We start from the raw sequence: 12,663 nt of genomic DNA, 5'->3' as shown, positions 1-12,663 counted from the left end.
CTCCTTTATTCACTGCCATAACTCCTTGCACTTGTCATATTTGTCCTGTTCCATAGGAAAGCTAGATTCACGATTGCTGTGTGAACAAACTAATGAATATGTGAAAAAATAGAAATGCAAAATTTACATCTAAATTTACTTCGTTATCTCAGATTTCTGCTTCTTGGGTGTGGAACTGGCTTGGATATCTGCCCAAAGGTATACGACTAGTAAGAAATACATACATTTTTCACAACCCTATTTACAAATTTAAAAAGTCTCAATTCTTTAAAAACAATAGAGAAGTTGTTTTTGCCTGAACAGTTCACTGAGATTCTTAGATCCCACATCACTAATAATTTAGTTAAGTATTCATTGGTGATAAGAACTTCACACAAGAGTTAGGAAGTCTAGTTCTGGAATGGCTGTTGGCATAAAAAATGAAGATGTCTTCCTTTCTAAGGGGCAAGTGCATAAGCTTTGTGGACCTCAGAGTCGATACGATGAGGAGGACCCTTTGCCTGCTAAGACATCCACTCCTAGCCTCCCGGGAGAAGTTCAGGAAGGGAGTCTCATGCTGTTAGACTGGGTCTTAGCGGCTAGAGATGGATGCTCACCTTAAATGTTTGCATTTTTTTCTATGTGATGATGTACCTGCTTCTCCCACTTCCTTCTAAAATCAGTTTATAGCTGACATGTACCATTGGGAACCTCCTTGTTCAAAATGCAGGGAAAATAACATTCATATACAATAGTTACAATTTCAGTGTACAGATATCTAAAATCTGACTTGAATATTGTTATTTATTCAACAGGAACTGAACCCCCACCAGGAGGAGGCATTGTATGGTGTCATAGCTACATGGTAGCATAACGCTACTGATTCAGAGTGTACTTGCTTCCTGGCTGGCTTCTCCATAGGTCGCTCAGCAGGTATGTACTACAAACTCCCTATTACACCTTTTGAACATGTTTTAAAAGCCTTAAATTCCTCTGCTAGTACAAACAGGTGATTTTTGGTTTTTAAATTATGCAAAATGTTTCCAAAGCCAAAGGTACAGTAGGGGGTGATCTACTGACTTTGTTCCTCTTCTCACAGTCTCTGACCAAGGACAAGGGCCTGCAGAGACCCCTCAAAAAGCTCTGCAGAATGGGGACCATGAACTTGATCCAGGCGGGCCTCGAGTGCTGCACCCGCACGTGCTCTGCAGGCTACGTCCTGTGACGCAGGGCCCCCCACCGCGCTGGGGATTTGCTTGTCACCGCAGCTTCCTCACCTCTGCGCATACCATCGTGTATGTGCTGCTCATTATGTCAAGAAAATAGCCAATTAGATATCAGACACAAATTCAATAAGCTGCTGTGTGAGTGTTGAGAACAGATGAGTTCTTAAATAAGTTTGATAAATTAATGCTTAACTCCATTCTTGTGGAAGAATATGTCCTAATTACACATTTCTATAGCTTTATTGGCCGTGACATGATATACAATCAGAAGTGTCAATATGCTCAGTGGGTATGGGTGTATATACTCCACAGCCAAATGTTTAAGATGCTCTGCATCTTCTTCAGGCCCATTCGTAGTTTCACTAGCACTTCAACAGTGACTTTTAATCTAGATAAAATATTCATTTCCTGTGTATTTATATTTGTGTGTATTTATCCCTCCAGAAATATGTTAGAACTGTATGTGAAGGTATAATGACAGTCATTTCTCATTTGTGCATTAGAGGCATGTGCTTCCCAAATTAATAGTCTGGACCTAAGGACATTTTTCTGTGGTCATCATTCCTAATGTTTCTCGCACTGCTTTACAAATAACGTCTGAAATGGTCAGGGGCTGTTGTTTATAATGAAAAGGACTCTGTACGGGGGCACAGATTTCATTTCCGTGACTTCCCGACACTAAGCCCTGTGGGCACTAACTGCACCACTTGACAGATACAGAAGTGCAATATCCCTAACAGGCCAGCACTGGAAAAGCGTGTAGAACATCACCCGCTGCTCCTCAGGTTCCTCTGACTCTCAGTGTCCAGACACTGAGTTTTTATTTTTAAAATGCAATAGAGCTGGATATCCTTGGACCTCCCATTCTAAAAGCACGTACCTGAGCAATTGGCCCTAAAAAGAAGTGGCCCAACGGCAAGCGCCATTCTGCTGCTGCAGCAAGCCAGCCAGGTGTCACACTCCCTCACCCAGGAAATACACTTTACAAGATCTCAGGCGAGCTCACTCCTGCTGCCTGACCCTCTAACTCACTGCGGGGAAATGAATTCAAATTGCTTGAAAAGAAGCTACCTCTTTTATCTTCCCACGGACTGACAAGCAACTACAAAGTTCTCCGACGGGATTGCAACTTACAAGCTGTACTGCATCGCGGCGACGATTCCCCCACTGGCGGCTCTCCCAGAGGGCGGCGTGTCAGATATACGGCCTGCACGCCCGGCAGCTCGGAGAGCACACATCTCCCTGCGCACTAAAACACAGACGCCAGGGACTATAAAACAAAACTGTCCGTTTCCTAACAGCATTAGCCTTCTCACAGACTCCTTGGAAGTCTAAGGGCTTTCCACATCGAATTATTTTCTTTCTGTTCCCAAGAAAATTAAAAGCATCCGTATCTTTCTTCTTGCAATTTTCATTGACCACAGTTTATTCCATGGGGGGAGAAAAAAGGGATTCAGAGAACCAGGTTGTGTGCAACTAGTTTCTCTAGGTAACTTTGAGAGATGAACTGCTATTTTTTTTTAAGATTCTGCAGAGATTTATACAGCGCTGGACTATGTTAGTGCTCTAGAACACTCTATCTGGTGACTTCCAGCCCCAGGACAAAGTGAGCCTATTCTGTGTGGTGGGATTTGAAGGTGCTTAAAAACATGCATTCATCCGGTTTGCACCCAGCAACGTCGTGCACCTCGGATTGATCTTCTGTCCGTTGTAGATGGAGATGAATGCCGAGGGGCAGACACCGGACACTGGTGTGGGAAGGAGACACGCTCCCATCACTGGAGGGAATTTCTATGCTCTGTGCATAGGGTGGCACGGATGCATTACTTTGATACTCTTCTGTCTTTTTAGCTGGCTGAATCCTATTGGGTCTTCAAGCACCCCACCCTTCCAATGCCCCAGTCAGGTGCCAAGCCCTACTCCCTTGCTCTTTGATATTTCCCTCACTCTGGCTTTCTTCTTCTGGTGTGAATAGTCCCCTTTGTTTCTCTGGCAACTCTGGTTTAGTGTTCCTGTTTATTTCACAATATCCTTCTGTGATTTCCAGTAGGAATTAATGGTAGGAGCAATGCAAGAAAAGCCTGAGAAACAAAGACAAGTCCACAAGTCACCGAAAGTTCTCCTGCACAATCATGAAAACTTAGGAGGTCCGCGGATCCTTCTGAGCACTGCTACCTGAGAGCTTCTGACTCACCTCTGTAGTCTCCTGTTTTTCAGTGTGATGACTCCAAATTTCCCTGCTTCGGAATCATCTATTCTCACCAGGTTCTTTTTTTTATAATTTGCTGAGGAATTATTTATGCTGTAGGCCATTTAAAAATTCAGTTCATAAAAAGGAAAAAGGTGAGGACAAGCCATTCCTAATGGAACCACACATCAGAGATGTCTATATTCTTTTCACATTTCCATGTTCCATGTTTTAGAAAGTCTTCGAAGCAAATCAGTTCGGTTGTTGTTGTTGCTAATTAGGGCCACTGCTTCTCAAGAGCAAGGTAAGCCCACGATTAATGCTAAGTTCATAAGTTGCTCTTTCTTCCTTTCCTTTTCTTCTCACCCCACCTTTTCAAAGATGCGTTCCTCGTTGGAGGTTTACATATGTTCTGCGTAACATCACTTTGGTCCTACATGTTGTACCTCCCTGAGCTCAGGAAGAAGAATTCTCACAGATTCATAAGGTGATTGTTTTTCCTACCTAATTTTATCGTGAAATCTTTTGTAACCATATTGTAATACCTTTTACTTTCCTGATGCAGAAAGGGTTATTTGCATTCCCCTTTCTTTCTCAGTAACCCATATTTCCCTTTTCCCTAATAAATACCTTTATTCTGTGCCACAACACAAAATTAGAGATTAGGAGAGAGGGGCCTTTAAAGGTGAAACGAAGCTGCGACTCCGTTCTTTAGAGCAGGTGAGAGTGAGCAGCGCACAAAGGGCTCAGCAATTAGCATACCCGGCGCTCTGTCTTGGCAACTGAGACACAAAACAATTTGTCAGGTTATCAAGCCACGCAGATCATTTCCCAATTCATTCAAAAGGCAGAATGGTGAAGAATTAAACAATTCAGAGGAGACTCTGCAGTACCACTTACGAGAAAAGCAGGATGCTACTCTGGGACATTGCATTGTCTACTAAGAATAGCACCCCTGTGAGGAAGCTCAGGAAACTCTAGTACCAAAGAGAGAGGCATTTGTAGTAAGGGTTCTGTGTGAACTCAGACTGTTTTCTTTTTACACTTATAAAGTCATTTGCATTTTAGTTCCTAATACTGGAGAGTTTTATAACACCTGGAGTTGAAAATAGTTTTGAAACTTTATAAAAATAATTACATAAACCTAAATTCTCAGTACAACTTTTTTCATGTACCTGGATAAACATATTAAATAGAATTTACAGTTTTAAAACCAGTCTCATGGAAGGTTATTTTCTACTGCTATGCTGTAAATTATTTTAGTTTTTATTCCCAAGCTTGCACATTTATATTATTTAAAAAACTGCACATGAAGTATGTAAGGAGGCGTTATAAGCCTGTGTCCTGTTATTCCAGTGGTCAGATAATGCATGGGAAGAGACAAAAGCGCTGATGACTATGTGCTGGCTGTTGGGAGGTGACTGCTCACCTGCGCCAGGTAAGGAGTGGCTGATTGTGGCAGGCAGTGAACAGAGGACTTGGTCTAGGTCAGCCAGTGGCACCTGTGTCCTCTAGAAATCTCATCGCATTGCATGATCCACACAACTGAGGGGAGGCTTTGAGTCAGGCAGAGGCCCACAGAACTACGTGCTCATTGTGGCCTTTAGGTAGACATTAGCAAGTGGCAGGAAGTGTCTCCTCATCCATCTCATGGGAGGTTGCAATGATCTATTAATTGCTGTCATTCATATGATGTGTGTTTGCTCTGTCGTTCTCTCACGAGGCTTAAGAACTCAAATTATTGTAATTTGTAATTAAAACAAAGAAGAACCAATTTTCCCAAAGTCACCCCAGTTATATCTCTCCCGCTTCTCACACCCACACCTGGTTTCTTCATGGCCTCAGGTGCTTGTGATGACTCACCTGGCTCACCTGGTTCATCCTCTCTGCCTGCAAATTCTAAGATGGCTGAGATCCTCAGGTCCAAATTCTGATGATGTTTTATACACCTCAGATTTGTTTTGTTAAAAAGTAGGGGACAATCTAAGTAATCAGGTTACTATTTTCTACCTGGTCAAATTTCTGTGCTTTGGGGAAAAGGCAAACACATCTAGCAACGAAAAGATCATGCATATTTATAGCTGTTGGATGGAAAAATCATGTAATAGACCAGTATAAACATTTGCAAGTGTGGTTTTCTGAAGATGTGTATGTCTCTGTATCATTTTTGGAAAAAGTCTTTTAAGTTAATTATTAATACTAATTATATAAATGCATGCTCAATAATTTATAACTACATAGAATTACATAGAACTATGAAATATCAATAAACTTCACAAAAATGCTCAAAATCTATATGAAGAAAGCTTTGCGATCTTGAGAGAGCTGCAGAAGATAAATAGAAAGAATGATTATGTTATTGATTAGAAAACCCAACATCATAAAGATATTAATTTCACCTAAATTATCCATAAAACTGTTTCCATGCTTATAAAAATATAATCAGGATTTCTGGAGGGAATCTATAAACATTATTTCAAAGAAAATAAGAGAGAATAAGCAAGAAAATTAGATAAAATAAATAATGAGATAAGACCTAAAGGCATTAAAATATATTCTATACATCTAATAATTACAATACTATGATGATGTAAATAAAGGTAAAGAGCTATAGAGACATATAGTTAAAGGTGGAAATTTAGTATCTTTTCAAAGCAGTGGGAAACAGTATGGATTATTTAATACATGCTTTTGAAACAAGGGGGTATGACAGAAAAATAAAATGGATCTATACATTATATGATATATAAATATAAGTTTTGAATGGATTGAGTAAAGTGTTTTTTAAAAATGCATTAAAGTGCTATAAAAACAATAACAAAGAGAAAATTTACTACGATATTTCAGATTTTTCTTATCTCTAAAGAGCTCCTAAAGCACAGCAAAAATGCAGGCCAATAAAGCATTCACAGAAAAAAACACCACAGATAGATTTTAACACTGTGAAAATGTGTTCAAACTAACTCTTATTAAGAGAAATGCAAACTCAAGACATTGTGGGATCCTAGTTTTAGCATGTCAGTCCGGGAAAGACAAGTCTGACAGGATACCCTATAAGGCTATGGAGCTGTTCCTATAGGATCCAGACCTTCTTACTCTTTTCCTATGAGGCCCAATTGCATGAACTCTGTAGAATGAAATGTGATACCTTACAAAGTTACAAACTCACATTTTCTTTGACCTAGAAGTACATTTGATGGAATTTATCATCCTAATACATATACTTGGCAAAAGTATGAAACGACACACCTATAGGTTTATTCATTAAGGCATGCTTTGACAGAGCAAACTTCAGTGCTCATTAGCGGGAAGCGATTAAACTAATGATGCTGTAAGTTTTCTGGCTGAATACTCTGAAGGTGTATAAAGAAGCAGGAAGTTCTCTAGGACTGAAATTACTGAGTTTAAAATGTGGGACAAAATCATCTGGACAGCTTGGTATCATTTGTGTGAAGCATGCATGTGGGATAAAAAGACTATCAACATTTAATTAAGAAATGTCTATCATCTATCTGTCTCCTATCTATCTATCTATCTATCTATCTATCTATCTATCTATCTATCTATCTATCATCTACCTATCTATGCTTTCTAAGAAGCTATAGAAACCAAGCATTCAAATTTCCTCTTGGTTTAGCACTTTCAACTACTTATTTTGCTCTATCTTTGAATTTCGATTCATGAGAATGTAGTACCTGGGGAACAGTAAATAATTTTTAAGAAAAATCACACTGTGGTACGAGTTGCTCACTTGTTATGAAACCAGATATTGACTTTGCAGTGTGTCGTTCCGCTGTGCACATTGCACGCACTTCCTGTGTGGGTGTCTCCCAGGCAGCCCCACGTCCTGCCCTGCGAAACCCAGACCTGGCTTCCAGCACGTTTGTTTTGAGCTAAACTTGCCTTTTCCCCACTGAGTTTCTCTCTCCTATAAATTCCACCCACCACCTCTTCACAGCCATCACAGGAAAGGATGAAGCAGTTGTTCATTATGCCAAGGAAATAACCAATTAGCCATTCGACAATTCAATAAGCTTTGTATAAATCTAGTGAACAGATGATATCTTAAATAAGTTTGATAAATTAGTGTTTAATTCGTTTCTTGTAGAGCCACACAGACCTCCCTACCCTCAGTGTAAATGTCACCCAGGTGCTGGTGGGTGACAGGACAAGACAATATTTGAAACCCTTTCACTTAACAGTGGACATGAGGCTTCCAGCGACACTGACCAGAGGAAGTGAACTTCCTGGGGCCCCTTCCAAGACGTTCCTTCAGCTTCCCACGTCACCCCCTTCCAACCCCAGAGTTGAATGCACATGGCAAAACTCTTTAAGTCAAATCTTGTAATTGCTTCCAATTTGTCTGTTTTGCTTTTGGCAATTAACAAACTGAAATGTTATCACGAAGGAGTTCATCTCATTTATAAGACCAGGTTTTCCCTCCATTAAAATATGCAGGCACTCTGTTCTTTATTACCAGCAGGAGATAAATGGCTGGTTTTCGTTGCTGAAGAATATATAATGGTTAAAAAGTCACTTTTTTCCTCCAGCTCTACATAAATCACAGAACTAGTCAATATTTAATAATGCTTGCCTTGGTCTGGAGTCCCTTGATCACCCCTGTCATGTGTAATAGCTCCCTCTCCGATACCTTTGACATAAAAGCCCAGCTTTACTGCAATACTAACATGTAGAGGGTCATTACGGATCGACATTTACCTTAATCTGTGACTGCCAACCATGAACCGATAAATTCCAGCAGATTCCACTGGGAGAAATCAGTAAACTTCTCAGTGGAAAGAACTGAAGGAAAATTCTGCCGAGAACAGAATACATTTTCTACAAGGGCTCCTCTGCAAATGGGTTCTGACTTTTGAAAGTTCTCTTGCTGCGCAGCTTTGCAACATTTAATACCATTTTGATGGTTTGAGAGACGGGATGACAACCGAAGATGACATGACTTAGAAGGCAAGCAGAAATTTTCTCTGCAGAAACAATGCAAGATTAAACACAAGGGGGAATATGGCTCTTGCATTATTCACCCAGCTGCCTTGGCGGAAATAGCTGGGCTGTCATGGGTCCGGCCTAAATGTTGCTTCTTTTTTCAAATCGATCATCACTCCTTCACCTCATAATCTTACAAGTGCTTCACAGCAGAATACATCAAAGCCCTGATTGCATAAAAAAGGGACACACCAATCTTCAGGAGGAGCAGCTCAGACTCTGACACGCGCTCCTCTCACTGCCCGTCTGCTTGCTGACACTGTGCAGATATGCACGCTCCCCTCAAATTTCCGAAGCTTGTTTTCCCGCTTTTACACTTTGAGGATGTTAATCTTACAAATGGCTACAGATAATGCATAAAGAAAGAAACTTTCCAAATCTGAGGAACACTACCTTCGCGTTAATAGCATGGGGGATTATGTCTACAATATCGTTTGCTACTAGATATACACGGACTAACTTCACATAAGGGGTGTGAACATTATACACTGCAAACATGTACACAGAAAGGGAAGGGGATCAAGAGATTGGTGGAGTGGAGAGGAAGGGAAGGGAGAGGGGAGGAAGGGAAGGGAGAGGGGGTGTAGAAAGGGATCTAGATGTGTCATGGACAGGTACAAACTGCACACAAGGACGGTAAACATTACACACGGCACCTCTGCACTGACAAATGAAAATCAAAAATTATTGAAAAATCATCTCTATGAATACAAAGATGGGAAAGTGATAGAAGAAAACACTTGCTAGACAGGAAAGGTGTCTACAACCATATGCTTGCATTTCTGTGTGCTAGGGAATTCTTTAAACCAGCACCATGTTATCACAGTGCCTAACTTGTTGAATTGGGATGTTTTTGACAATTCTTTTAAGAAACCCCATGACTAAACATGTGTAATCTATGTTAAGTGAATTTATCAGTGCACACACCAGAATTGCCAATTTAATTTAGAAACATCACAATGGCCTCCAAAATTAGTTTATTTAAGATGGGCCGCAAAGCTAAATCTCAACTCTTTGCAGGAATAGTTTTTGATTTCAAATTATCTTTTAAGCCTGGGGATGAAAATACTCAGTAGCCTCCCATTGCCCGCAGAGGAGACACTCAAAGGCCCCCATATATGTCTGAAACTGGTTTTCCTCTGCTTATGAGAAAGCTCAATCTATAAATTAGGCCCAGGGAGAGGTTAACAGCAGAAAGTAGTAGTAAAATAGCAGAATCATAACAATATGCTAAAGTAAAAGTAACGTGGATGTAGCTGCTCTCACTCTGCAATTTTCCATTTAGGAATTTTGGACGGTGGTGGAATCTCTGGCAATGAGAAAGGTGGAAAGTGAATCTGTGGGTACTACAGTACCCTAGATTGTCCTGTCTCAGCCTCCAGTTCATCAAAACCACCAGAAGGGCTCATTCAACCAGGCTGCTGTGCATCCTCCAGCACTTCTGATCCAGTCAGCCAGGGCTGACAGGGCCTCTGCTTGCTATTGCAGGGGGACCACACACTGAGAAATGTGTGCTCCTCACTCACCAGAGAAAATAAAAGAATTAAAATCTGCAGCTAAAAAAATTCCCATGAAAATACAGTATTTTCTAACATTAGCATTTTAAAATTGCACAAATTACCTGGGTCTACATAGAAAATCCCAGTAACAAGGACGGAGTAGGTTAAGCATCCATTGGGGTGCAGCGGTGCACCCCACCTTACGTGGGCTTCCCGGGCCCCCTCTGCTCTGACAAACACATTTACTGTTCCTTCAGGAGGAGTTTCCAGAGTTCGATTTTCCACCTGTGAGTATAAAAAGATTTATTTTTGTTTGCAAATAAAATAAGTACATGCTTGGCTTTGAGCATATTTCTTCAAAGAATCTCCTTTGGCTGTGAAGTAAACTATTTTGACAGTAGCATCTTGTCTGAATACCTCACTTTGTCAGCAGGATCAAAGCAGACCTCGTGTTTTCTTCCTCCTGCTGTTACAGCTTAGAATTGGAGCTCCGGACCAAGACAGCTGCTTGTGATTTCCAGAAAATGTGGATCAGCTCACACTGGGATTGCGCCTATGGTTGTGCATTACCATAGACTATTTTAGGATCACTTTAAAATTATTTCTATATGATTGTGAAGGAGAAGAAATGCATACAGTCTGTTTTCATGAGTGCCTGGTGGAAGGGACAGCTTTCTGGCCTTTATCAAAAAGCCCAGTCAAGCATCCGGATTCACAATCTGTGTTTTGGAGCTGTGTTGCTATTAGGTATATAGAGATGGTATCATGCTGATGGTAAGAAATAAACCCACCTGAGTGACTATATCCATAAGGCAGGACCACAGAAAAACCTGACATGGTGTTAATCAGCCTATACAAAAACCAGGGGAAGATAAACTGTTGCAAAGTAAGAAAGTAATCCTACATTGCACAAGGGTCGGAATGATTTCAATAGCTAAATGAGTAAAATGACTAAGTGACCAGAAGATTAAATTGGCTAGAGGTTAGAGAAGCAGTCTAGATTGTTTATTATCTCCTTATCACTGGCTTCAACCTGGTAACTAATCACCATAAACTCCTAAGCATCACTTATAAATATTTGACATTTTACAACCTATTGAATATGTTGATAATTCTGACCTTAGGATTAAAGTACAAGCAGGCTCAGGCCTCAGAAGAAGGTGATCAAACACGAAATCCTTAGGCAGGCAAATATTCTCAATTATGAAGGCTTTATTTGTTAAGGTGAATACGTTTTCCCAATTATGAAAATAAATGTGAAAAAGACAGAGTGTTAATTTTTAATAAGTATGAGGTCACAAGATGTTTTATTTTAATCAGAGAAAGGCTACAGGGTTCTTTAGATCTTTAATTCCTATTCATTTTTTAGTTTAATAGCTATGTACAAAAAATGATAAAAGAAAGTAGGTTTTAAAAATAGCCATTTGTCATTTTAATATTTCATAATAATGCAGCTAGTTTCATTATTTCTATGTGCACAGTTCAAAGTATTGTATAGAAAACTATTTTAAAAGGTTCCAAATAAAATGAGACTCAAAAAGTTGATTAAGGGCAATTCTAGGTAATTATATTATTATCCTCAAATACCTGGCTAATTCAAAATAAATATTTTTTTAATTTCCTTAAGTATCTGGATAAATATTCCAGCTTTTAATCTAAATTAAATTTAGCCGTTGTGCTATTTTACTCTGACCAAGACTTTTTTTTAAACCTTTTTATTTCTATATTTTGCCTTAAAGGTAGTCTTAAGGAACAGACTCTTGGGAAGGTAAATGTTGGCTGGTTTTTGACCTGGAAACCCCCTTTGACACAGAACAAGTTAGACAACAAACATAAAAATAATAAAATTTTCATCCTTAATAAATCTCTTACAGTGTACTACAACCTCAAGTGTAAATAATATTTCACTTAATTTTACTGCCACCCCTTTCAAGGTAGACCTTGGTAATAGTGGGGAGATCTGAGGCTTAAGAAAATAAGACTGTTTTTCCAGGAGGCCCTGGGGAAAACAAGAGTTAGAACAGCTTTTCATGTGGGATTTTCTCGCCCATAACATAAACTGTCATTAAGATTTAGATGTCTTAAGTAACAGATTGATTTTTTTTTCCCCAAAAAAAGACCGCAAAAGTGTAATGTATGTGTGTGTGCACACGTGTGTATGTGAGGTGTATTTATGTGCATAACATGTCATCCTCAAGAAACCCCGGCAGCTTTTAAACCCTAGCACACAGCAGTGACCTGCAGTTTTGCACCTTAATCTTAAAATGACCCCTGGAGAATCGATCCAATGAGGACTCCCAGGTCAGACACAGCTGTAAAAGCCTCCGCCTCAGATTCCACCGGTTTATCCAACACTGGCTAAGTCAGTGAGGGTCCTATAGAGAAACTCATTGAATGTTATCACAGAAACACAAAACATGAAAAGTTTTTCCCTGATGTAACTGAAAACAAGGAAAACCTTTCAAAACTTTCCACGTTAATTTTTCCATTGTTTCAAACATTTATAAAATCCTCATTCATGGATTTAATTTAACAGTGCTTATTAGCCTCTTTAGGATCTAAGGCACCACACTTTTTATGCGAGAGTTTCTTCAAGTGTCAAGTGCATTGTTTAAGTGGACAAGGACCAAAGAAACTCCAAGGGCATTGGGGGGAGTTGCAGGGTACCTCTCCCTCTGCTCCAGGGGTAGCCAGCTTTGATCAGCCCAGGAAAAGAAATCTATTGCGCTAACAGCATCAACATGGTATGAATGTAGATTTTAAATGT

The 12,663-nt window shown here is 39.8% G+C and overlaps 1 protein-coding gene across 2 annotated transcripts in view; it reads right to left on the bottom strand.

Moving 5' to 3' along the window:
• The window catches only part of Ush2a (Usher syndrome 2A (autosomal recessive, mild)), a gene marked incomplete in the record, with an annotated part of 661,834 nt that overhangs the window by 276,119 nt on the left and 373,052 nt on the right, over positions 1-12,663 (bottom strand). Inside the window, 1 exon segment of one of the 2 annotated variants that reach the window (XM_013519932.1) lies at positions 10,019-10,181. Within the exon segment in view, the coding sequence (XP_013375386.1) occupies positions 10,019-10,181 (163 nt within the window). 2 annotated transcript variants of the gene reach the window in all.

The sequence above is a fragment of the Chinchilla lanigera genome, unplaced genomic scaffold (genome assembly GCF_000276665.1).
Source record: "Chinchilla lanigera isolate Chin_1 unplaced genomic scaffold, ChiLan1.0 scaffold00005, whole genome shotgun sequence".
Taxonomy (NCBI): domain Eukaryota; kingdom Metazoa; phylum Chordata; class Mammalia; order Rodentia; family Chinchillidae; genus Chinchilla; species Chinchilla lanigera.
Note: the sequence above shows the minus strand (reverse complement) of the source record. Positions and strands in the feature narration are given on the sequence as shown.